At 38.8% G+C, this 27,566-nt stretch overlaps 1 protein-coding gene across 4 annotated transcripts in view; it reads right to left on the bottom strand.

The window, feature by feature from the left end:
• Positions 1-1,618: 1,618 nt before the first annotated feature.
• Positions 1,619-27,566, bottom strand: part of GPALPP1 (GPALPP motifs containing 1) — a 33,936-nt gene continuing 7,988 nt past the window's right edge. The window contains exons 3-9 of one of the 4 annotated variants that reach the window (XM_070380271.1): positions 26,925-27,032; positions 23,458-23,563; positions 19,670-19,804; positions 18,594-18,758; positions 14,103-14,201; positions 7,170-7,388; positions 1,619-1,635 (exon numbers count right to left, since the gene is read on the bottom strand). In XM_070380271.1, the coding sequence (XP_070236372.1) occupies positions 7,170-7,388; positions 14,103-14,201; positions 18,594-18,758; positions 19,670-19,804; positions 23,458-23,563; positions 26,925-27,032 (832 nt within the window). In that variant the 3' untranslated portion in view covers positions 1,619-1,635. Of the gene's footprint in view, positions 1,636-2,513; positions 6,547-7,169; positions 7,389-14,102; positions 14,202-18,593; positions 18,759-19,669; positions 19,805-23,457; positions 23,564-26,924; positions 27,033-27,566 lie in introns of those variants that run through there. The other 3 variants (XM_014478330.2, XM_070380269.1, XM_070380270.1) reach the window with 3 other exon arrangements.

Genomic DNA, 27,566 nt, shown 5'->3' with positions numbered 1-27,566 from the left:
CTTTCAAATCTTTTGATCACACAATACTCTGCCTAACCTGTTCTTCCCATAGGTCAAAGTAGTAGAAATGAAAACTAAGTAATTAACAAGATGACCTGATCTCTTCCCTAGCTTCCCCTTCAGTAATCTCACGAACCAACTGGGTGAACAAGATAACATCGACAAGCCTGCACACAGTCTGTACGCAGTGGGGGATGGCAACAACCCTGACTCCCAGTCTAAATCATCAACTGAGGTTACTTCCCTTTTTCCTTTTAAAAACTTTCATGACTGAGTAGAATATTCAGAGGTGGTTTTAGAGGGCACTGATTCCACTGTCTGCTCAGATCACCAGCATTCTGAGTCAAAGCAACTTTCCTGAGTATTTATTTTTGACTGATGAGCAGCCAGACTTGATTTAGTAACAGGTCATTTTTTGAACTGCTAGCTTGAAACGACCCTGATGCTGGGAAAGATTGAAGGCAGGAGGAGAAGGGAACGACAGAGGATAAGATGGTTGGACGGCATCATTGACTCGATGGACAGGAGTTTGGGTAAACTCCAGGAGTTGGTGATGGACAGGGAGGCCTGGTGTGCTGTGGTCCATGGGGTCACAGAGAGTCGGACACAACTGAGCAACTGAACTGAACTGAGCTTGTCATTTTTTTAGGTTTCAGCTTCAATAACATCTCTTCAGACTTCCCTTCTCTCTTTACTCAGGTAGGATTTTCATCCTCAGTTACCTGTTGGGAGTGTCCCACACCCTGTCTTTAGAACACTTACTACAGTATGTGACTCCCCCACCCAGTTTTATTGAGTAGTTGACATACGTCACCGTATGTGTTTATGGTGGACAGCACGATGCTTTGATTTACGTATTGTGAAATGACACAATATGATCAGCTAACACCCATCTTCTCATATAGGCACAATAACATGAAAACAAGGATTCTCCTTGTGAAGATAACATCTAGGATTTACTCTCTTTACTTTCCTATCTACCACACAGCAGTTGTTAGCAGTCGGCACCTGTCATCTACCTCTACAAAGATTAGATCAGGTGCTGCTGCAGCTGCTGACCTTCAACACCCCCTGGAAGCTCAGGGTGAAGAGCAGAAATGAGGCCCTCTGTGCTCTGGGAAAAACTGCCAGAACAGGTCTTCAGATAGTTATTTTTAGGAGCTGGTTTTATGAACCCAATTCTTTTATCTCCTCATATCTAGAAAAGCACAAAAATACTTCATGGTTTTTTCCTTCATCCTCCACTGCTGCTCATGACTGGAAGTAACCTTCATGAGACTTGCAGAAACCTGCTGCAAAAATATGTGCTCCCCCATCATCAAAATCACCTACATACTGACCTTCCCCCCTACCTTATTGGAGCAGTTTCTCAGAGCTATCTGAAATACTGTCTCCCGGGCTATAGTCCTCATTTTGCCCCAAATAAAACTTAACTCAAAACTCTCATGTTATGCTTTTTTTTTTAAGTCGATATCATGTGCACTTATTTTTTAAATGACATCTTCTGCTCTCCCACTTATCATGAGGCAGGGAATCTGGGTTACGTACCTGTGAACACTCCGTAGTGACTAGCACAGAACCTCCTTTCATGGACAAGGGCTACGAATGTCTGGTTCACCACTGTGTTCTTAGCACCTAGAATACACCCGGGTATTTAACAAATGTTTACTGAATGAACAAGTGCAGTATTTCCTCAAGAAATATTTACTATAGGAAAATGATCTGAAAATTCAAAGGCTCTCTTTCTTTGATACTCTATGTCCAGATTCCTATCATTTAATGCTTAGCTTTTGTATTGCCAAGTGTCTCCTTTGGTCACTTCCCCAGTTAAGGAAGAGAGAAATCCTGAGTCCTGTCTCCCTAGTCGTTTAGTTTCTGACACTGTGTAATACAAAATTAGAACTTAAAAACAAAAAACTCATTTCTCCCTGGGACTATAAAAGAATATATGCTTTCTGGAACAATCTGAAAACTAGAAAAGCCAAACAAAACAAAGCAAAAAACTCCCTCAAAACAAAAAGCAAAACCCAAAGAATCTCATAATCAACCAACCCAGGAAAAACCCACCACTGTCATATAATCTTTCAATATGTAGAACAATGAAATTTTGGTTAAAAAGCTAGTGTCAGCCCTTCTTGTGCCATGGTGCTCTTAAGAGCATTTCCAAATTGTCTATCTTATGTTTTTAAATAAATAGTTAATTTTTTATTTAAGGCTAAGCTATGTGGCATGAGGAATATTATTTCCCCAATCAGGGCTCAAACCAATGCCCCTTGCATTGGGAGTATGAGTCTTAACCACTGAACCACCAGGGAAGTCCCAAATACTTAATATTTGCAGTTATATTGGGATAATGAAAATCTGGCAAGTGAGTTGGGTTGAAAGACTTTACCCCCACAATGATCTGACTGGTTAGAATAAATCTTTACAGGACATTCTCTTTAAAAACATTGCTTGCTTCAGATAAGCTAATTAACATTAAAATAAATAAAGCAAAAATAAAAGGCCACAACTTCAGATATAGATGCATCTTTATTTATACATAAAAAATAACACCTCAGAAATTCTTTTCTAAAAAGTCTTTTAATCATAAAATCAAAATGAAAAGATTGAAAGACAGTGTATAGCTTTTTAATTTTGCACACACTATAGTCAGGGTAAATATTTAAGCTGCAAAAAAAATATACCTCTCCAAGAACAGGAAATGCATGACCTTCTGAAGCTGTAGACCAAACTTACATGATGGTTTCAGAAGTCAAACAACAACAACAAAAAATTAACATTCTCAAGTAGAAGACCTGGCGTTGCTGTTTTATGGGTGACTCTCTCTAGCGACTTTCCCCATGTTGATTCTTCCTTTTAGGTATACAACTCAAGAGAGAATTTTCCTTTCCCTAATAATACCTATCACTGCCACGGAAAACAGGGAAGTGAAGTGATATGGGCTCCTGTAAATAGTCTAAAAACTATCTCCCATGATCATATGTTTCTAAGCAATAATGTTAACATTATCCACCTTATATAAGAGACAGAAAGTACCAAGATGTTTCAGGATCAATTAATTTATATATAATGACTGATTATCTCTTCTGGAGCATGGAGCATGTAGGCCTTGGTACCATGTAAAGATCAACCTTATTTCTAAAAAATATCATTACTTCAAAGAACCATAAAACGTTCAAGTGACAAATGTCAAGAAGCTGCTACACCCAAACAAGATAAAAACTTCTTAGTAAAACTGTAGCTTTTCTTTTTCTTTGGGCATAGAGATTAATTTATGATATTTTTCCCGATACAAAAAAAAAATGTTATCTGATGAGACAGCTTTATTATGGGTGTAGCTACCACCTCTCACCTTTTGTTTCTTCTGCCAATTCCCCCACTTGCTAGAGCCATTGATTTACCGGTAATGTTGGTATTATTTGAAGCATCAAAATCTGAGATGACAATTTAGAGAGTGGAACAAAAATCGTATAATTTCAGGGACAATGAACTTAAAACGTCACCTTCACCAAACAGTAAAAAATGTTAAAAGTGTCTGCTTCACTCTTTGAACTTGAGTTGTTCTTTTTTCTTATTTTTAGGTTTCAAAAGAGGTCACAGTTCTACAAAATTGGGCCAAGAAGTAAAGAAAATTAAAAGTTCTTAGAAAATGTCAACAATCCCAATTTTCTGCCAGGTGGAGCACAGACTTGATTTTTCAGGCCTTGGGCAGCTTTGAAGAGGGGAGGAGATGAAATGAAGACCACTTTTCATCCTGTGCAAACAGCTGTTTTGTTTTTATTGTCAGTGTTGTTATATTGGGTTTAGTGTCTCCACAGGGCCAGAAAACTCTGGTTTGGCCTCACATTTTGTAAAACTGTCCTCAGGGCGGTGTGAAATAGCATTAGACCTCTGGAGAAATCTGTATGCAGGTCAGGAAGCAACAGAACTGGACATGGAACAACAGACTGGTTCCAAATAGGAAAAGGAGTACATCAAGGCTGTATATTATCACCCTGCTTGTTTAACTTATATGCAGAGTACATCATGAGAAACGCTGGACTGGAAGAAACACAAGCTGGAATCAAGATTGCCGGGAGAAATATCAGTAACCTCAGATATGCAGATGACACCACCCTTATGGCAGAAAGTGAAGAGGAACTCAAAAGCCTCTTGATGAAAGTGAAAGAGGAGAGTGAAAAGTTGGCTTAAAGCTCAACATTCAGAAAACCAAGATCATGGCATCCGGTCCCATCACTTTATGGGAAATAGATGGGGAAACAGTGGAAACAGTGTCAGACTTTACTTTTTTGGGCTCCAAAATCACAGCAGATGGTGACTGCAGCCATGAAATTAAAAGACGCTTACTCCTTGGAAGGAAAGTTATGTCCAACCTAGATAGCATATTCAAAAGCAGAGACATTACTTTGCCAACAAAGGTTCATCTAGTCAAGGCTATGGTTTTTCCTGTGGTCATGTATGGATGTGAGAGTTGGACTGTGAAGAAGGCTGAGCGCCGAAGAATTGATGCTTTTGAACTGTGGTGTTGGAGAAGACTCTTGAGAGTCCCTTGAACTGCAAGGAGATCCAACCGGTCCATTCTGAAGGAGATCAGCCCTGGGATTTCTTTGGAAGGAATGATGCTGAAGCTGAAACTCCAGTACTTTGGCCACCTCACGCGAACAGTTGACTCATTGGAAAAGACTCTGATGCTGGGAGGGATTGGGGGCAGGAGGAGAAGGGGATGACAGAGGATGAGATGGCTGGATGGCATCACTGACTCGATGGACGTGAGTCTGAGTGAACTCCGGGAGTTGGTGATGGACAGGGAGGCCTGGCATGCTGCGACTCATGGGGTCGCGAAGAGTCGGACATGACTGAGCGACTGAACTGAACTGAACCAGTGATGTGGTCACTCATGGAAAGTATCAGTATTTTCTCCCTGTTGGTGAGGTTACAGACATTCCAAGCATTATGGGAGAAACAATAAATACATACTATAGGAATATCTCTCTCTATTTTACAGTGAGGAAAGCAAAGCAAAAATAAGTATTCAAAGACCACATTTTTATCTTAAAAATGCCAAAAGCTTCTCAAAAAATATATATATATTAGGAATTTACATGAGGATGAGGAACTAGAAAACATCTCATCAGAAGAAAAAACATTATAACAAAATCAGTGAAAGTAATAGATACTCTTCTACAAAGTTTTGTGTTCAGAAAATATCACCCACTAAAAATGACATCTTCAATCAAAAGGCAGCTCTGTTCAATTTTGCTTAGACTAGGAACCTTTCCAATTTGCTCAGGAGAAAAAAATTCATCTTTTAAACAGGAACATTCTTGAGTGGGTTACTCTTATGGAAGATATCATTGTATTTGTATAGTCTAAGAAGTCTAAGAAGAAGAATCTGGCCCATAATCTGACTGAACACTCAGTTTTATACTCAATTTTCATGAAGCCTAAATGAACTAGGACTCAGAATCTTTCCCCATTAAAACCATGTGCATCAAAACTAGAACACAGAACTAGCAGAACAATTGGGATTAATCTGTAAGAAAGTGTAACTTCCAGAATTTGAATTTAGGCCTAACTGTTGAGAATTTTCTGTTTAACATCTTCAGAGGCAATGCTTGAAGCATCACAGACTTACCATCCTCCATCATGGTGGCTTTGATTACTTTCCATTTTTATATCTGGGGAATATGAGTTTGATTTTTTTAAAAAAAGTTATTCATGGTTGATTGCAGAGATCTGTCCACAATGAATTAGCTAAAACATGTTACATATAAAAATGGGCCAAGTCAGATCATCCCAAAGCAGTTTAAAGACTTACAAAGCTTTGGTGAAGAACACAGAGCCCGGGTCTCAGACTTCACACCATTAAAGGTTAATGGTGTGACCTCTGAAGGCATCCTCTAGGATTACTTACTAAGGTTGGAAAAATCAAAATGGTTTTTCCTTAGCACACGAAATAATGCACAGGTCCCTCTTTGTGACACCAACCAACCAAAAAACCCAAACCACAAAGAAAAAGCTCTGATAGCCCAAACAAGCAAACTGCTAACAAAATAGAAAAAACCTTCACACCCTCTGTTTTCAAGTAAATGTTGTCTGTTCACTGACTGCAGTTTAGAGGGAAACCAAAATAGCTTCAAACTCATGGATTCACTGGGAGGATCCCACTCAGTCTCTCAGGGCAGGCTGGTGACATCTGATGGTGGGTTCGGGCTGTGGGAGAGACGCCCTGGATCGGCCTGAGCAGATCTTATGGAGCACTTGTGAGGGTGGGTGGAAGGATCCTAAAAATGATTATTTGAAGAAAAGCCCACACGTCCTCAGAAGCCAAAGACACATAAATAAAATTCTCCTCTAAAAAGACACACCAATTTTATGTTTTCACGTGACTTTAAAGGATGCACAGAACAAGGTAAATCTTTTTGGTTTTTTTAGACTAAAGTCATCCTCTAATATTAAGAAACTCAAAAGAAAGGAATAAAGTTGGACAGACAGAAAAAAAGAGTATTCTTCAACTCTTCTTCATTGCACAGGGAAATCCCCCTGAAGTAAGAATAAGAAAATTCAGTAAGTTGGAAAATAATTCTCATCTGAACAGTATTTTCCCTTAAAGCCACACTTTAATACTGATGTAGGTTTCATCCAATTAAAAATCACAAAGATTTTACGAAGCAACCTTAGCTTTTATGCAATCACAATTATGAACCCTTGTCAGTTTGGGCTATGTACGAGTGATGTAATGGCTTTGAACCTTAACTTGCACAGAATTTCTCAAAAGCAATGAACATCTTCTGTGATCTTATTTAATAACATAAGAAAATTGCTAAGAAACCTCATTCTTTAATAAAGCATGCATATTTACTCAAGCTTCAAATCACACTTTTCATTGCTGCTTCTGACAAATGAAAAGCTTTTATTTTAGCATTCTGAATAGTAATGCCCCGTTAGGTTATTATCAGGACAAGTCTACTTTCCCAGGATAACATATTTTTTATTCCACAAGGCTGAATTTTCAAAATTCACACTTATTTAGAAAAAAAAAATCTGCAGGTTTATAATCTACTTTATTATAAAAGGAAATCAATTTTTACAGTTATAGGTAACTATTTAGAAAAAAAGTTCAAAATTTATCAATATGAAAATATGCCTTACTGAGAGATACTTACTTATAAAAACATATTGCCTTTGCCATGTGAAAACCTGCTGTTTAGTTCTCTAGATTTCTTTATCAAGGCTTTTTTCTGAGCTTCATCAAACCGATGAACTTTGAGATCTGTATCACGGTCAAATGGTATTCTCTCTTGGGGCTTATTTTTATCTTCAGCAGCCTTATTCTTTAATTTTTTATGATGAATGTCCATAAGAGATTCTGACCTTTTTGATTCCTGGGGAGAGCAAGACAGCAGAAATAAAAATCTTAGTTGGGATACGTCACTGGCAGAATATAATAATCAGGAAACAAAGGAATGAAGTGGTAATGGTGAACATTAAGGGAGGCTATTTACAAACCCCAACTGTTTTTCTTCTTTTTTAAAAAAATTTTTATTACTTTTATTTATTTGGCTGTGCTGGGTATTAGTTGCGGCATGTGGGATCTAGTTCCCTGATCAGGGACTGAAGCCAGGCCCCCTGCATTGGGAGCACAGAGTCTTAGCCCTGGGACCACCAGGGAAGTCCCCTTCTTTTTTTTAATACTTAAAAAAATTTTATTTATTTTGGCTGTGCCGGGTCTTCTTCACTGCACGAGGACTTTCTCTAGTTCTGGCGAGCAGGGGGCTACTCCCGACTTGCAGTGTGAGGGCTTCTGAAGTGGCCTCTCCTGCTGCAGAGCACAGGCTCCAGCATAGGCTTCAGGAGTTGTAGCACGTGGGCTTCAGGAGTTGCGGCTCTCGGGCTCTAGAACATGGGTTCAGCAGCTGCGGTGCACAGGCTTAGCTGCTCTGCGGCTTGCAGCATCTTCCTGGGCCACGGACGGAACCCATGTCCCCTGCATTGGCAGGTGGATTCTTAACCCCTGGACCACCAGGGAAGTCCCTCAATGGTTTTTCTAAATCTGAGACAGCATCTCTGAAGAAAATATGTATCAGAGGCAAATTCAATTCAACCAAAATAAAGGTATCTATGAACTCATGCCACGTGATCAAAAAAGAACAAGATGGACATGAAACTAATGTTTAAATAACCATCATGCAAAGCATCGTATGATGAGTCAGTGTTAATGGGAGAGAAAGGAGCAATTACTTTCTCTCTTGGGAGCCTGATTAAAGCTTCATGGACGCGCTGGTCCACGAAGCCTTTGTAGGTGGAATGGAAAAGACAGGCACCGCCAGGCTGAAGCGAAAGCACACTCAAAGCAGAAAAACAACGGCACAGAGGAGACAAAATCCAAGGCTGGTGCAGGTCACGTCTGCATGGTCCTGGCATAGACTGTGTGCCAAGAGGATTTCTGTCCCTTTCAGCTTTCCTTATTGCCCTCATTCTCTTTCTTTTCAGCTGGGGAAGGTGCTCACATTTTCTTTTTTTAAAAAATCGAAGTATAGCTGATTTATAGTATGATATTAGTTTCACATTTTCAAATATACCTAGGAGGATGAGGTTTCGAGCAGAGGCAACTGGTTTTTATAAATTAGAGATTCATCACAGACCTTTCAGTATTAAAGGATAAGACAGAATAGCCCTGGTTTGGAGGAGCAGGGCATGAGATGCAGGAGTACATGAGGGCAGTACAGACCAGCAGCCATCCAACTGCTGTGTGTGTGTGTGTGTGTGTGTGTGTGTGTGTGTGTGTGAGAGAGAGCAGGGCGTGAGATGCGGGAGTACGTGCAGGCAGTACAGACCAGCAGCCATCCAACTGCTGTGTGTGTGTGTGTGTGTCAGTGTGAGTGTGAGCAGGGTGTGAGATGTGGGAGTAGGTGCAGGCAGTACAGACCAGCTGTGTGTGTATCCATCCCTGGGGGCCACACAGAGTGGATTCCAAGGGGTATTGAAGGCACAGGGAATTTCAACGTTCTCTACCCGTGATTCTCAGCTTCTTCATGTAGCCTCACTTAAAATGGACTCGCCTGATAATGCATCTTGTGAGGATATCTACCCTTTTATTACAGCCCTTTTCCATTTAATGAAGAAGAGGCCTTTCAGAATCTTATTAGAGAACACTGTCTTGGGGAGCAAGGCTCCAGAGCATCAAATAAAAAAACCTGCAATACTGGTATGAACGAAACTTGTAATCAAGGAACGGTAAACCCAGGAGGCTTTGAGCTATTATTCTGTGTCTCAAACATAATTTCTCTTAAAGAGTGTAATATCCTTTTGGAATGGTATTTCTGCTGCTGTTGGAATGTTTCTGAATTCAGATACACTGCAGAATGGGACAATGAAAGACGGTAAGTTTTGCTTAACAACCACATCTCTTCCACACCCTGTCTCCTGTCAGAGAACATATTTGAGAGCAAAGACATGAAGAGAGCTCAGTGAAAGCAAAATAACTGGTAAGAAATGTTGAAGGCGGCAGCATCTTATTTCATTAGAAGACAAATTCATGGCACCTACCCACCTACGGTACAATTCAGAAGTGTCATAGAAATGATCATAATCATATTTATTTGAACAGAGAAATGAAGTCAGACTTTTTCACAGAAAGCCAGCCTCACCTGTCTGATGTGACAATGAGATCTGACTTTGTCAACTAGGTTATGTGGTTATTTCCTATAAACTTAGCTCTAGCTGGATGCTGTAATAGTTAAGAATTTATTTAAATTAGCACTATTTCCAACTTCTCAATCCCTCTCATTTCATACACTGATCATTTCATACATCTTTAGGAAACAAATTGATTTGCAAGTTAAGTGCTTTCTAAATCTTTATTTTTAATGAAAGTGGAGGTAAAAAGAATCAAATATTGCTAAGAAAAAATAACCTATCAATACACAGGGCATGGAGAAACAGTTAAGAACATAAGCGCTGAATTTGGAGAAACCAGAGTAGCAATGATGGTGCTGACATTTTCAACACTTGCTGATCACAGGCAAGTAATTTATGCCTACGTTTCTCAGCTGTAAAATAATAAACCCTAGTAGCAGTAATGTCCAAATATTTGGATGAGGTAGGAGTTAGGTCATCTAAAGAATACAAAGGATTTAGTACCATATCGGGGTACATAAGAATCAGTCAATAAATGTTAAGTATTCAATTTACTGAGCATTTACTATGTTGTAATCTGGACAACATCTAAATTTATAATCAATATAAATTAAATGTTATTATTGCCATTATGCGGATTTGGAAAGTGAGACTGAGAAATACACGCTGTTCAGGGGGCTGGAGTCGGGGCACTACAGTCCTTCCTGTCCCTGTTCATCCCGCCCTTCAGTAGCCAGTAGGGGGCAATGCTGCCAGCTTGTACCCTTTGGAAACATGGAAACAGCCCTCAGCTGAGAAGTTACTAAATGTCAAGCTGTTCTAATTGCAAAAGAAAAAAAAGAGACTGATGTGAAAGAAAAAATCAAAGTTGAGACAGAGTGAAAGTTGGGATATCATTAATAATAGTAATTTTTTGTTAATAGATCATTCTGAGGTTTAAGTACATAAATAGAAACTGTTTAAAGAACTGAATGACATCATGATAATGAACCATGTTCCTTTCTTACCCACTGCTGTATGTGAACATGGTTTCCTAACTCTTAACCATATGACTCTTAACTATACAAATGAACTAAATAAAGAACATATTTGATGCTGAAATCTGTCTTATTCTAGCAGTAACATTCATCGAAAGACCAGAAAGTAACTGGAGAAAAGGTCTTTCATTAAGATATAAGGTTTACATTTTACTTTTGACATTTAATAATTATCAAAATCTGAGATATGTTTATATTGTTTTTATCAACTGATTTTACAACTTAATCCAAAAGGAAGAAAAGTGTAAACATTTAGACTTTAGATACAGGAAATTAAAACCTTTTGGTTTCAATTTATGTGCATAGATTTGCTGAAGTGAAATATGACTTTTCAAATATAATCATAAAAGACTTTCAAGCGTAAAAGTGGATTCCATTAAGATAAAATTTGTGGCGTAATAGAAATGAAATTATGTATTCAAGGAGAAAAAAGGATGAAATAAAATTTCCAACTGTTAAGGAAGAGCTTGTTCATACATATTTTTAAAGGATAATAATAGATAATAAGTTGCTAAGGCATTTAGATTCCATCTGAAACACTGAAAAGAATAATAAAACAAGCTATAAATTGTATCTCTGCAAACTATTGAAACTTATAATGACATGTCCAGGAGAAGTTTTCTGAGGGGACAATACTCAGTAAATACTGAGTAAAAACACTTGGAAGGCCATCTCTCTCCACCCTTGACTGGTTGAAAAGAAAAACAGCTTCCTGAGCCCCATGACAGATGCAGTGAATCAAAGCTGCCACCATGGATCTCAGGAACCTGTGCTGTGAAGATCCACCCAGGTTCTCACACAGGTGTCCCGTAAAACAGATGGTTCTGTCTGGTAGTTTGGTATTAACAGAGGGGGAAAGAGAATGGAAAGCACAGGAGTAGGGTTAATCTGGGATGGAGAACTATAATGGAGAATATAATTATATGTGTACATATAAATGTAAAACATTTATACTGTAAAATTTAACCTTTTAGTGCAATTTCTCCACATTTTCCCTCCCTTCTTCCACTAATGAGATAATAATTCACTAATGAGACAATAAGGATGAAGGCAGACAGGCTATCAAGAGTTGGATGGGAAAGGCTGAAGATTTAAGAAAGAGCTGGAGGAAACAGAGAGCAGAGTTTGGAGAAACTGTGAGAAGCGGTAGAAGTCCTGCTTGCACTTCCTAGAGCTGGTGCTGAGGAAAACGGTCTACGCTGATGGGCCAAACTGCAGAAGGTAACAAAAAGTGAGCACCAGTGGACAAAGAAAAATGGTCAGTTTCCACTGACTGACCCCCTGAAGTAGTAAACTGAACACCAAGAAAGACAGAGGAATACGTTAAACCAGTAGACTATTATAGTCAATCCACACAATTCAAGTGGACTGTTGTTATGATAAAAGAAATGAGCTGTTGTATCAGTTTGTTTCAGGTGTGCCGTCTACCTGGTTTAGCACATTTGCATTCTGTGACTGACACAGAGGACCGAACTTATAAGTGAGTAATAAAAACATCTAGAAGCAGTTAGTTCACAGAAAATCACACCAAAAGCCAACTCATGTGAGATCAATTTGCTAAACGACCAGTTTGTTGATTTACCAAATTTAATAATTTAACAAAACGTGTATGTTTTATACTAATTTGTAAAAAACAAGGGCAATTAATTTTGAATGTGATAGTTTCTCAGAAGCTTTAGAAAATTCATGCTAAGATTCTAATTGTTTGGTTTTTCTTTTGCCTTCCTGTGCTTAGTCGCTCAGTCGTGTCCAACTCTTTTGCCTTCATGGTCATATTTTTTAAGATTGTTCAATTTATCAATACTAGGAGGTGGTTCAGTCTGAAAACAACATTAATATTTTGAAAAGAAGGTCTCATAAATAACCAAAATTTCACCATAAAACTCAAACCCTAATTTTTTGGAAGCATTTTAAAGTAAATTGCAGACATCATTACATGTTCTATATTTGTTTACACTGTTTTCTTTTAAAGTAATTTACATAGAATGAAATGTGCAAATCTTAACACTGCATCCACTGAGCTTTGCAACTTGAACTCCTAGCAATATGTGGGATGTACTTCCATCACTGCAGAAGCTCTGCATGTTCCTTTCTTGTCCATCTCCACACTCCTGCTCCAACAACGACTATTCTGATTTTTTCCCACCACAGACACATTTTGCTTATTGTGGAGCTTCATATAAATGGAATTATACAGTGGTACATGTGTATGAAATCTTGGGTACGACTTCCTGCACTCAGCATAATGACTTTGAGATTAATCCACAATGTTGCATGTATTTGTAATTTGTTCCTGTTTATTGCCAAGTAGTATTTCATCATATATATACTCCCCCTTGGCCCCCTGCTTACTGATAGATACCTGGGCTTATCAAAGAAATTAGCTGTTATGAATAAAGCTCCTATGAAGATTCCTACAGAAGTCTTTTTAAGGCTGTTGTGAGTGAAGCACTCTCAAGTCTGTGAAAACTTTGCTAACTATATTTTTAATGCTTATAGAACTTTTTATAAACTAATGCACTGGGAATAGAAGGTAGTTTTCCTGAACACCTAAATACCTTTCAGGAGCTGAAGGGTTCAGTGGTTTATTTATTCTTTGAGTGAAATACCAGGTTTTTTTTGCTGTTTTTTTTTTTAATGAGTAAGAGACAATTACAAAAATAATAGTTTGCCCAATGAATCCTGTTTTCAAATTTAAATTGAACTGTATTTTAAAGTTTCATACTTTTATTTACATCTTTACATCAAATATTCCAAATTGGCTTATATTTAGAAATGTTTGAATTGGGATCTCTAGGAGTTAATAGGGCTCTTTACTTTCTGATCATGTGCTACCCATCTCCAGGAATTGAATTTCTGATATACGATTCAAGTAAAAAATGAACTGGGGTGGGATGATTTGGGAGAATGGCATTGAAACATGTATATTATCATCTGTGTAATGAATCGCCAGTATAGGTTCAATGCATGAGACAGGGTGCTTGGGGCTGGTGCACTGGGATGACCTAGAGGGATGGGATGGGGAGGGAGATGAGAGGGGGGTTCAGGATGGGGAACACATGTACACCCATGGTGGATTCATGTCAGTGTATGGCAAAACTAATACAATATTGTAAAGTAATTAGCCTCCAATTAAAATAAATTAATTAAAAAAAAAAAAAAACACAAAACTAAAAAACCCCGAAAACCTGAAAATATTATGAGATGCATTAAAAAAGCCCACAACATGAGGATTATACATATATGTTTGTATACATATATGTACATACAAGAGTATTTTTCAGAACAGATGTATAGAAAAAGACTGAGATGAAAAGAAAAACATAAAAGAAAGAGAAACAAGAAAAAGAGAAAAAATGAGAAGAGCATTAAAAGATGTAAAAAAAAAAAAAGCAAGGTCATGCATTTTATTCTCTGACTTACATTGTATGAGGATACTTGCTCAGCCAATCTCTTATCCCTTCCTGATGGTATATATTCTTCATCCTTCTTACTGAATGACTTTCTTGCTTCTTGCATCTCCTGAGGAATGAACAGATAACACATTACGGAACCACATTATCAGGAAAAAATGAACAAGAAATACTATCATTTTAATTCAGATTAACAGGAGACTAGACAAAGCCAGGCCTGTTGATTCTCTTCCCACTAGAAATGGTAATATTCTTGGTAAGGGATCTGTTAGTCTCCTACTCTAACATTTTCCTGAAAACAAGAAAAAAAGCCCACAAAACCTCCATCCAATCAACTAACTGGATTTTATCAAACTCAGAGATGAGTCTGACAAACGGTAATAAAATGCAGATGAGAAAATAAGGCTTAAGAAGAAATCTTACATTACTGTTTTCAAAACCAGGAAAAGCACTTTTGAGGGAAAAAAATTAAGAGAAAGAAACAAAAGGGGTATAGAAAAATAAAAATAAAACTATCTTTATTCACAGAAGACATATGAGTGTCAATGTAGAAAACTCCACGATCTATTAAACAACTCTTAGCATTAATAAGCAAGTATAGCAAAGCTGGGGCTTCCCAGGCGGCTCAGTGGTAAAGAATCCGCCTGCTGATGCTGGAGACAGAGAAGTGTGGATTTGATCCCTGGGTCAGGAAGATTCCCTGGAGAAGGAAAGGGCAACCCACTCTAGTATTCTTGCCTGGAAAATCCCATGGACAGAGGAGCCCAATGGGCTACTGACCATGGGGTTGCAAAGAGTTGGACACGACTGAGCACACACAGATGTACGGCAAAGCTGTAGGATACCAGGCCAACAAACAAAACATACCAGCAAGGAACAATTAGAATTTGAAATTTAAAAAGATATACCATTTACTATAGCACACACACTGATGAAATACTTAGGTAAATTTCCAATAAATTCTGGTTAGAAAAAAAAAAATATTCAGCAAAATACAGCCCCAACCAGGAATGAATAAGGCTCAGACAAAAACAACTGAAAACTATTTTTCTCAAAGCATGTTTTTATACTGTTGCTATTTGCTTAGTCAGGTGAAGTGAAGTCGCTCAGTCGTGTCCGACTCTTTGCGACCCCATGGACTGTAGCCTACCAGGCTCCTCAGTCCATGGAATTTTCCAGGCAAAAGTACTGGAGTGGGTTGCCATTTCCTTCTCCAGGGGATCTTCCCAACCCAGGGATCAAACCCAGGTCTCTCACATTGTAGGCAGACGCTTTACCATCTGAGCCCAATTTTTATCTAAATAATGGACTAAAACAACACTGTACTCAATAAAGTATGTTAAAAAACGTAGGAGTAGCTCATTTCTCATTTTTCCATAACAATTTTCCCAGAAACAGATTCTTTACTTGTAATATTAAGAGAAAAATGATGTTCTGATAAGATGGAGGTGAAGACCTGACCTTCTAAGAGTAAATCTAGTCAAGACTGGGAGGTGAGATTATAACAGATCTTATTCAATTAGTTTATGCATAACACTTTCATTTCTTTCTAATCTTACTTCATTTAGGCCATGTTGGCATTAGTGGTAGGGAGATGAATGCTGGGGAATCAAATATAACAAGTAAGATGATACAATAAATTTTTTAAAAAAGGAGGGAAATGATGGAAAAAACATACAAAAAGGATATTTGGAGAGAGAGTAAAAAAGGAAACTTGACGAAGATCCATTACAAAAATAAAAAATTAGTCATGACCTTTATAAAGGATTTCCCTGGTGGCTCAGACGGTAAGGCGTCTGCCTACAATGTGGGAGACTGAGGTTTGATCCCTGGGTCGAGATCCTTTTGAGAAGGAAATGGCAACCCACTCCAGTACTCTTGCCTGGAAAGTTCCACGGACAGAGGAGCATGGTAGGCCCATGGGGTTGCAGAGTCGGACATGACTGAGCAACTTCACGTTATAAAGGACAGCTCTGTGATACTTTCTGTGATAAATTCTACCACAAATATAAGTCTGCAGTACTACATGCTGTGATATAGAACCACATAAGATCTAAGGGGTATTAATAATCCCTTTGTTAGTCTGTTGTAAATATACAACAAAACATTTTCAACCGTAAAAAGAATGACTAGATCTAAAGAACTCAGTCACAGGACCTAAAATCTTAAGTTCAAATTGTACTGGTTACTTTCTCTTCGTTCCATTTTTCTGTGTTATTTTCCTTTGAGGAAGACTTCTTGCATATCTAGCTGTAGGCTAGACATGTACTCACACACAATGAGGAACAGGAGGTCTGAAAAAAGCACAAATAAAAAGTCCATGTAAGGGATTTTCCCGGTGGTCAAGAATCCGCCTTGCAATGCAGGGGACACAGGTTCAATCCCAGGTCAGGGAATTGAGATGCCACAGGCCACGGGGCAGCTGAGCCTGCACGCTACAACTGGAGAGTCTGTGTGCTGCAATCAAAGATTCCACGCGCCACAATGGAAGATTCTCCATGCGGCAAGTAAGACCTGAGTAAGCCAAATAAATAAATATTTAAAAAATATTAAAAAAAAATCCATGTAAGCAAGGGTATTAAGTTGTCTTTTTGGAGACAATTTTAAAGGTGAAATTATAAAAATGCCAGTAAGTTATTTTTATAAAAGACCAGTTAAGAAAGAGCAGCCAGGCATTCCAACACTAGTCATTCACAGTGTGTGGCTCACATCTTTTTTAAAATTTATTTATTAATTGGAGGATAATCGGTTTACAATACTGTGTTGGCTTCTGTCATATGGCAACACGAATCAACCGTAGGTATATATATATCCCCTCCACCCCTCCAGGTTGTCACAGAGCCCCGGTGTGAGCTCCCTGAGTCATACAGCGAATCCCGACTGGCTCCCTATTTGACACGTGGTAATGTGTGCTTCCAAACTATGCTCTCAATCTGTCTCACCCTTCCCTTCCCCCGCTGTGTCCACAAGTCTGTTCTGTCTGTGTCTCCACTGCTGCCCTGCAAATAGGTTCATCAGGACCATCTTTCTAGATTCGGTATGTATGTGTTAATATACAGTATTAATTTTTCTCTTTCTGACTTACTTCACTCTGTGTAACAGGCTCTAGGTTCATCTACTTCATTAGAACTGACTCAAATGCATTCCTTTCTATGGCTGAGTAATATTCCATTATGTATATGTATTAATACCACGAATTCTTTATTCATTCATCTGTCGATGGACATCTAGGTTACCTCCATGTCCTAGCTATTGTAAACAGTGCTGCAGTGAACACTGATGTCTTTCTCAATGGCGGTTTCCTCAGGGCACGTGCCCAGCAGTGGGGCTGTGGGGTGTGGCTCACTTCTACCCCCCATCTTCCGTTGCCTCTCCCCCCAGGTGTGGTGGTTCACCTCACCTGTCCATTATAACTCTCGGATTTCCTTGAGTCTTCAGGGTAAAAGAGAACGTATGGTTTTGCCACATATTCTGCTAAAATGAGGTGATTTCCACACATCACCCACATTTTAAGAACAACACTATTTCACAACCAATTCTTCATGAAAATCAAAGTGTCTTAAGGAGCTTTCTCTGTCACTTGTGACCAAACATGATGCTTGCCAGAGGAGACATTCAATTTTTGGTTATAGAATGAAAATAGAAATCTTCATAATTCCAGGTACTAATGAACAAGACAAACAGAGTTAGGGGCATGAATTAAGTAAGGAACTGTTTAATTTAAAACTGATAAGTTATAATCATAAGGCGCCAATTAGTCAAGCATTTAAGACAGCACTTACAACTCAAGGAAATTGGAATTTCTGATGAAGTGAATTTAAGGAGTTAGTACTGGCTGGATTCTTAACAATGGAATATTTCATAATACGTGTAGAAATCCAAGAAAAGAAAATCTAATAATAATGATGTATTTTATGCATAGTTTTTCCTTTTTCTTTTTTTGGTAAATTATTCAATGTATTAAGGAAAGGGCTTTTTGCCTGTCTTGACAGTAATGTGAAGTTAGTTTAGTGCACTGGAGCTACTGCTACTTTCAGAGACACTCACTACTATCACTTAACTCACTAGGTTAATCTGTGCTTTGGTTTTTTCCAAGATATTTTAAAAGAAACTTTCATGGAGACATTTTGACGTATAAAGACTGGGGGATTTGGAATCAGAAAGGTCTAGAACGGAATTACTGTTCATCACTTACCAGCATTTAATTCCAGAAAAAATGACCTCATAGGGCACAGTATCTCCTTTCATAAAATGAGGTTAATAAACTTATGTCTCCAGGTTCTCTTGAGGTTTAATGAGACAATTTGTTGGGAAACAGTATAAATGAATACACAGGAAGCAACTGGTGTCGCTTTCTTTTCTTATAACTTTCCTTCAGGGGAAATCTTTTCCCTTGGGAATCATAAGCTAAGAAACAGTACCCTGGAATAATTCTGCCTTCTATTTTTTTCAAAATAGAGCCAACGTGGACAGAAATACAGGAACACACAAGCCCTCTCACCTTAGCTTTCCTTTCCCTGTCGGCTGGCGTGTCAGTCCAGACTGATCGGTCTCCAGATTTGCCATCAGCTCTTCTCTTAAAAGTTCTGGGCCCGAGACCAAAGTCTTTCATTTCTGGAGGAAGTTCAGTCATCCAAGATTCTCTCGTAATTGGTTTAGATGAACCCTTTAAGAGAAATAAAAAGTTAAACAAAAAAAAAGTATCCTGGAAAGTGTGGACATGTGTGCATACATGTATAGAATACTACCTAAGTGACTATGCTTCTCAGCTGAGGCAGATGTTAAGAGAAAAAGACATTAGGAGAAAGACAAAGGCCCGTCTAGTCAAAGCTATGGTTTTTCCAGTAGTCATGTATGGATGTTGAGAGTTGGACTATAAAGAAAGCTGAGTGCTGAAGAATTGATGCTTTTGAACTGTCGTGTTGGAGAAAGACTCTTGAGAGTCCCTTGGACTGCAAGGAGATCCAACCAGTCCATCCTAAAGGAGATCAGTCCTGAATATTCATTGGAAGGACTGATGTTGAAGCTGAAGCTCCTTTAAAACTATGGCCATGTGATGTAAAGAACTGACTCCTTAGAAAAGACTCTGATGCTGGGAAAGACTGAAGGCAGAAGCAGAAGGAGAAGGGGACGACAGAGGATGAGATGGTTGGATCGAGTCGGCATCACCGACTCAAAGGACGTGAGTTTGAGTAAGCTCTGGGAGTTGGTGATGAACAGGGAAACCTGGCATGCTGCAGTCCATGGGGTCGCAGAGTCAGACACAACTGAGCAACTGAACTGAACTGAAGAGAAAATGATTTAATAGATGGATGATTTTTCTTGTCAAATATGTTATACTTTCATCTAATTTATTGTTCTTTGGACTTAATGTTATCTTTTGCCATACTGTCATTTTTAATTGTGCAAATCTGTCAGTTTTCTCCTTTTATAGCTTCTGAGTTACCCTAGAGACCAAATTTTTATATACATACACATGCAGAAGGACATTTTTTAAATGTCTGTTATCAAAATTGAGATTTTTGATCTATGTGGTCGATTTCTCAGAGTAAAGTGTTCTGTGTATTTGAAACTTACGTCATCTCCTTTGGTCAGTTTTTCTTTCATTCTCTGGGCCCTCTTTTCAAACTCTGCTGTTACACTGGAGTTAACTGGTCCTTTGGCAGGCATCGGCCCGACAATGTCTTCCTCCTCACTGCTATCCGTTTCCTTCTGAAACAAGACAGGACCTTTAAACCAAGAGTGGAGTGACACATTACAGAAAATGATCCTAAATTACTCAAAATTTAACTGAGACCGATAACCTGGAAACAGAACGAAGGAGCAAACACCGTGTCACTGGCTAATCACTGAGCACCTTTCCTGTGCCTTCGTCAAGCGCACCCAACAGAGACCACAAACCCAGGGCGTGGGATCTGTCCCACCTCAGCCCCTGTGTCCACGGCAGAGCTCATTAACTCACTCAGCTCTATTCCTGATGGACACAGATGTGGCCTCACAATTCCTCTGAAATACTCCAAGGAAGTGGTCAGAGAAGACAGAGTTGAAGCCATTCTCTTTCCTGGTACAGAAAGAGCTCTTTGGAAGAAGAAACACATGAATATGACGTTCTTGGAAGCTATATTCGCCTCCATGATTTAGTATGGTCCACTGAAACAGAAGTGCTGTGCAGTGCCTTCCAAAATGCTGGCCCAAACGGGTGCATCTGGTGCCCAAAGTACTCCAGAGACACAATATTATTGCAAAAATGGAATTCAAATTGTTTTTGGTAAATCATTTTAACAAAGGGTTTTCATGTAAGACTTTGTGTTAGATGCTATACACACTAGGGTTTAAAATAGTCCTTGACCTCGAGAAGGAGAGAGGGTAAGATAAACAACAAGATGAATCACAATAAGATGTTTGTACTCCCGCTGGGACCGGTAGTTTCTTCCTCTTATTTTTTCAACTACCAGGACCAGGCGAGTTAATTTGTGTTGTTTACACTTTCCCTGTTAACCACTCAATGTTAACTCTCTGTGGTTTCTTCTCTAAACTTCTATAGCAATTGTTCTCAGTACAAATAACTGGATAATTATACCTTGTCTTATGGCTGACTCTAAGCCACACACTCTCTCAATAACTGGATTTTGTCTCATTTGAACCTCATAATAAAACTGGGAAATAGCATCATTATTCCTATTTTCTTTCTGAGGAAACCTAGGTTTAGAGAAATATACTTGGAAAGATTAAACAACTTGTCTGAGGTTGTAAAACTTGTACCTAAGACTTAAATATTCTAAGATCAAAGCCAGTATTTTTTCTACTTATACTACAGCAGACTATTATTTCCTTTATTTCAACTGCTAAAGATTTAACTTTAAATGTTTTAGCTTTTCTCAACAACAGTAAGCTCTTTGATGGCAAAGACATTATCTTAAACATATTTATAGCCCCCTACAAACTTAATACTTGGTGATATAAAACGAGCAGATGTATAATAAACTTTAAAAATTACAAGAAACATAGTATCAATAGAGTGTTGACATTTAGGATGATGGGATAAGCTAATAATATTTACACTTTCTTCCAATAAGAGATAGTTTTATAAAGGTAGAGGCCTGAAATATGTAGGAACTGTAACAGCTCCAACCAATAACTATTGCTAAGACAACCCAGTGTTTGTTCATGATGGTTGGAATCATGCTTTCTTCGGGAAACTAAAACCTTCTCTAATTCCTGGGGAAAACTGATAATTCTAAGCCAATCACTTTGGTCTCACTGCCCAACTGATTGGCTTGAGCATAGGCATATGATTCAGTGTGGGCCACAGAAATATGAGGAGAGGTCTATGGGAAACCTGGAGAGGTTTTCCTCCCCCTAAGAAGGGGATACAAGACAGGGTTCATTCCTCTGTCTGGACATTGCCACCTGCGTGTCAATCTAAGGACTCTGGCAGGCTTCCTGGTATAAGGAAGGGGTCAGCCTAAGAGGAATTAACATGCTGCAAGTGACAGAGGAGACATTCAAAACTGGGGTCCTGGGTGGTCTTGTGAGGCTAAGTTAACCAGCCGTGGAGTGTTCCTATCTCTAGACCTCGTCTTGGGTATGAAACACATTTTCCTTAATTTGGGAATACAGATTCTAGATCATTCAGGAAGTTATACAAACAACCCATCTGCTAACTAGGAAGGTTGAGACTAAGCTTCATTGTAAGTTGGACTTTCTGCTATTAGCAGCTAAAAGTGCTCTAGCTGGTGGCAAGCCAGCCACATAAATATCTGGGGAAGATGTGGACAGCAGGTATCAAGGCTCAGGGGTAGGAGCCTGACTGGCATATTTAAGGTGCAAGAAGCCCACTGTGGTCAGATCAAAGTAAGAGGAAACCAGGGAGTTAATGGGAGCCAGACTGTACAGGGCCCTGTAAGGACTCTGACTTTTATACAGAGAGGGGAGCAGCAAATTAGTTCTGAGTGTGACTGATGCGATCTGACTTTCTCTGGGCCACTCTAGCTGCTGTGTTGAGAAGAGGCAGCAGAGCATCGAGGGCTAAGACAAGGAGACCAACAATAACACAGGTCAAACAGGGTGATGGCTTGGGGCAGGGTGGCAGCCGAAGTGGCTGGATTCTGGGCATTTTGGAAGGTGGGAACAGACCTTGTCAGATCGATTTCTGTGACTAATGCCTGACACACTTATGTGTTCTACAATCATCTGTAGGTATTCTATATCATTCATTGAAAGAATGAGTAAATGCTGGAGTTCATGAGCTTAACCACTGAATTACATTTCCTTCAGTAACAACCTCTGTGGAACTGATGAATTCTCAGTGGAGATGCACAGGAGTCTATGAATTCACATATAGGATGGCACTGCAGAAGAGCAGACTGAACAGTGATTTAAAGTCCTAAGAATTGGGCTCTGAGTTTCGGCTTTGCTAAGCAGAAACTGTGCTATTTGGAGTAAGTTACCCAATTTCTCTGGCCTTTAGCCATCTCTAAGATACAGATCGTAATTATTTCATAAGGCTTTGGAGAAGCTGAAAATAGTATCCATATATGGAGAAAATGCATTATAAATTATATTCTTTAAATCTCAGCCATTGTTAAGGACTAGCCTTCTAATATGGAAAAGGCAATGGCACCCCACTCCAGTACTCCTGACTGGAAAATCCCATGGACAGAGGAGCCTGGTGGGCTGCAGTCCATGGGGTCGCTAAGAGTCAGACATGACTGAGTGACTTCATTTTCACTTTTCACTTTCATGCATTGGAGAAGGAAATGGCAACCCACTCCAGTGTTCTTGCCTGGAGAATCCCAGGGACGGGGGAGCCTGGTGGGCTGCCGTCTATGGGGTTGCACAAAGTCGGACATGACTGAAGCGACTTAGCAGCAGCAGCCCTCTAATAAGAAAACAGATTTCCTCCTTGATTTCAGAATCACTGGCTCTTTCTTTTCAAAACATCATGTACCCACGAGTGACGCTGTTAAATAATGGTACCAGAACTGGGTGGGACAAAGTTAATTTCAATATTTTATAATAATTATTTCACTATTTAAACATTTCTCAGCTTGCTCTCTTTTGCATCAAATCACAGCGATTCCTTAAACTGTTTACTGTATTCTACTTTCTAGGACGCAAAAGCTTCCCTTTAAGGATGAGAAGCATGAATAGACCACACCCTGTCAACACGTGACTGCCTCGTCATTTTCCTAACAGAATCTCAGGTCTGAGATGGCTTTTGATTTCATCTACCTATGCTACAGTCCTAAACTAGTATGACTATGACACATCTTACATTACATTTGAGTCAAATGACTATAGTTACTACTATGTAAAGTCTTGAGTTTCTTACATCTTGTTCTTTAATAGAAAAATCCCCAAACCTCAGAGTTGAAATCTGATGACACTTGTCCTGGATCACTTCTGCCTTCGTCACTTTTCTGTGTAGATTTAAGAAAACCGGGCGGTAGTGCAGGACCTATCATAGGCCTGAAAAAGAAAACGCACCTTTAAAAAGTCAGCTTTCAGTTGGCTTTTACTTTTCAGTAAAAGCTCACACAAAGAATAAAAAGCCAGGTAATAATAACAAATGTGGAAAATGAGAATCTTATTCGATGTATTATTTTTACTCTGTAACTTAGTATTCATGTATGGATGTGAGAGTTGAACCATAAAGAAGGCTGAGAGCTGACAAACTGATGTTTCTGAACTGTGGTGTTGGAGAAGACTCTCGGGAGTCCCCTGGACTGCAAGGAGATCCAATGAGTCCATCCTAAAGGAAATCAACCCTGAATATTCACTGGAAGGACTGATGCTGAAGCTCCAATACTTTGGTCACCTGATGCGAAGAGCCAACTCATTGGAAAAGACCCTGATGCTGGGAAAGGCAGAAGGCAGGAGGAAAAGAGAGACAGAGGACGAGATGGTTAGACGGCATCACCACTGGACTTGATGGACGCGAGTCTGAGCAAGCTCCGGGACTGGTGATGGACAGAGAGGCCTGGCGTGCTGCAGTCTCCGGGGTTGCAACGAGTCGGACACGACTGAGGCATTGAACAACAAACCTAGCATTTTTTCACCGAGTATCATAAAAAAACTTAATTTCTACACTTTAATTTTCTATTTATTAGTTAATGATTAGATGCTAAACCAGTAATTCTCAACCTTTGTGGCAGTGGTGTAAACCCACTTCCTAAAAGAAGTACGGTAAATAAAAATAATGACCAAAAAAAAAAGAATCCTTATTATGTATTATGGACTAAAGTCTGTGAAGATCTTTTTATCTTGTGCCTTGGCTTTCAGTTTTGATAGTCACTGTCCACTGAAAAATACCTTAGTGGCATTTTAATTACAGTCAGAACTACTTAAGTACAAATGGAGTCTTAAGGACATATGTAGCGAATGCATATAACAGCTGTTAGTAATTTATTTATGGTTACATGTGTCAAGGCAGTATAAAAACCAACATTTCCTCCTCACTAACAACCCCATTATGATGTGGAAATGTGTTACAAAGAAAAGAGTTCCTCTGAGACCCAGAGAGAAAGGAAAAGGTGGTATGCTAACCTCATTTCAACCAGAGAGTGCGTTTTCCGTTTCCCTAAAAAAGTCCTGGTTGGTATAAGTTGCTCCATTTTCTACCTAAGCAAAATGATGCCCAAGGACAACACAAACTCGTAAGCGGCAGACTGGAGCTTTTGCGTTGTTTGTTTTGTTCTCTTTTTGGCCACGCTGCATGGCATATGGGATCTTAGTTCCCCAACCAGGAATCAAACCTGTATCCCCTGCATTGGAAGCATGGAGGCTTAACCACTGGACTGCCAGGGAAGTCCCCAGAGCTGGAGTTTGAACCCGGTCTATGTGATGTTAGAGTTCATTTTCTTTCAAGTTGCCCTATTGCCACAGTCTGCGGCAACTAACACTGTTCAAAAGAGAAAACCTGCTGAAATTCTGGGTCTTCGAAAGAGAAAGTGCTACTTTTTGTGCAGAAAAAACAAAAAGAGGAATGATATTTTCTACTCTCTTTTATACTGTTAAGTTTCTCCATTCTATCTTTGCTCTTTTCCAGAGATGTCCCTGTGTTAGTGGAACCAACCAAGAGGGCAGTGATGTCCTAAGCTGAATTTTCCAGATGGCACTATGTTCAATCAGAATCTTACACACAGGTTTCCCAGCAGGGCAAAAACAGCACTAGAGTCTCAGGGTCTGGGTTCTGATCTCGGCCACGTAGTTACCTCTTGTCTTGGTTCATAAAACTGCTATGAACCGAAACAACTGTACATATGAAAAATGCGGAAGTGTGGTATTGAGAGATCAAATCAGTTGTCATTTATATAAGGAAGTACTGTAAGAGTGTTTTCTGAGTTTTTAGCAGATCTACAAATTCAAGTACAGCTCAACTCTCTGGCCTCGGGGAATTTTGTGAGGATAAAATTACTAATACATACAATCTTAAAATATAGTAAAGGAACATAACCATGGCATGCTACAGGCTTATGGAAGGTTTTGCTTCCAATATATACTACCATCTGTTTATTTCAAACATATATTATCGTCAAGATACAATTCTCAAGAAACTGCTATGCCTCTAATAACTGTTTTCTTGAAAGGAATATTACATCCCAGCAGTCAGAAAGTTTCCCATAAAAAGCCAGGCAGAAAATGTTAGGCTCTGAGGGCCACATTCGGTCTCTGCCACATATTTGTCTTTGCATTTTAATGGCACCTAATGATCATTCTTAGCTTGGGGGCCATACAAAAGCAGCCATGGATTGCCCAGCCCTCTTATTTCTTTTTTTTAATAATAAGCTCCCTTTTATTTGCAGACACCATTACAAAAACTGTTTTATATTCATAACAAGAAGTGTTTTTTTGAGTTGTAGTCAGAGGCAATTACTTTCAGAAAGTTATATGAAAATTAGAAGCTGACAATTGTGATTACAACCTCTGAATATAAAATGTACAACAGCCTTTCCTACTTGTTCTTGCACACTGGGATATAGTGTTAAGAATTATAAACAATTTGATGTGCAATTTAATATTCAGCATTTAAAATTTTTTTAATTTTGAGAAGACAATATTTACTATATGTTTATTCTGTGCAAGGCACTACAGAAGAATCAAACGTTTATATATGTATACAGATACGACATCTCAAGCACCATGACAATTCTGTAAGGGGTGTGCTGCTATCTTAATCCATGGATAACACATTTGAGGTTAGGTTAACTGTGTAATTTGGTACATAGGGATTTGCCTGTTCTTTCAATAAATAATTAAGATGTCTGACTTATATCCCTGGTTGGGGAACCAGGATCTCATATGTCAAGTGGTGTAGCCAAAAAAAGAAAGAAAGAAAAAAAAAGATCAAATACCAGGATTCTACTCATTGGCTATATGTGAAACTTTGTCAAAAAAAAAAGGGGGGAAAGGGTTATGTTTCACCCAGCCTATCACAAAACGCTGTTGTGAGTATCAAATAAGAGATGTGAGTGTTTTTCATGAATTGTTAAGTGTCATAAACATGTAAATAATTACTTTTCTTATGTGGATTTTAAATTTTTTTTCATTTCAAATTTATTTCAAATGTTATATAAACATGTAAGTTAAAAAACAATTTCAGGGACTTCTCTGGTGGTCCAGTGGTTAAGACTCTGAGCTCACAATGCAGGTGGCCCAGGCTCGATCCTGTGTCAGGGAACTAGATCACACATATCACAACTAATAAGACCCAACGCAGCCAAAAAAATAAAATTAAAAAACACAACAAACAAACAAACAATTTCAGACAACTCTTTAATGAATTAACAGACTTGAGAAAAGACTGTCCTGAAAGGGTACACATTCTTACCGTGGAGGAGAATCATCTTGCTTTTTAAATCCAGGAGGAAGAGCTGGTCCAAAAAACCCTTCATCATCATCATCATCATCATCGTCATCTTGATTTCTCCTTAGTTTTCTGAAAACAGTGTAATTTTATGCATGTATGTCAGAAACTTTTTCATAGGGAAATTTTAATTTTTTAAATTAAAATTTTATTAACTTCATTTATTAACATTTAATAACTTCATTTATTAACTTCAAAACATATTAACTTCAACTTTGGAGAAGGCAATGGCAACCCACTCCAGTGTTCTTGCCTGGAAAATCCCATGGACGGAGGAGCCTGGTGGGCTGCCGTCTATGGGGTCGCACAGAGTTGGACACGACTGAAAAGACTTAGCAGTAGCAGCAGCAGCAACTTCAACTTAGTTGTATAAACTCTGAAACAATAAATTTATCTTGCCAAGTAAAAAAGAAAAGCTACCACAGATCTTATACTAATCTTTTTCGGGAATTCACTTGAGGTCTAAAATAGAGACTGGTTACTTCTTTACACAGCAGTAACGTATCAATTTTCTGTATTTTCTGTGTTGATAAAGACTAATCAGTGAAGTTTCAAATATTCTACTTGTGAGATATTTTTAAGCTTAGAATTTATGACATTGGCTTT

The sequence above is a fragment of the Bos mutus genome, chromosome 12 (assembly GCF_027580195.1).
Source record: "Bos mutus isolate GX-2022 chromosome 12, NWIPB_WYAK_1.1, whole genome shotgun sequence".
Taxonomy (NCBI): Eukaryota; Metazoa; Chordata; class Mammalia; order Artiodactyla; family Bovidae; genus Bos; species Bos mutus.
The sequence above is the reverse complement of the archived record's forward strand: the minus strand, read 5'-3'. Positions and strand labels throughout refer to the sequence as shown.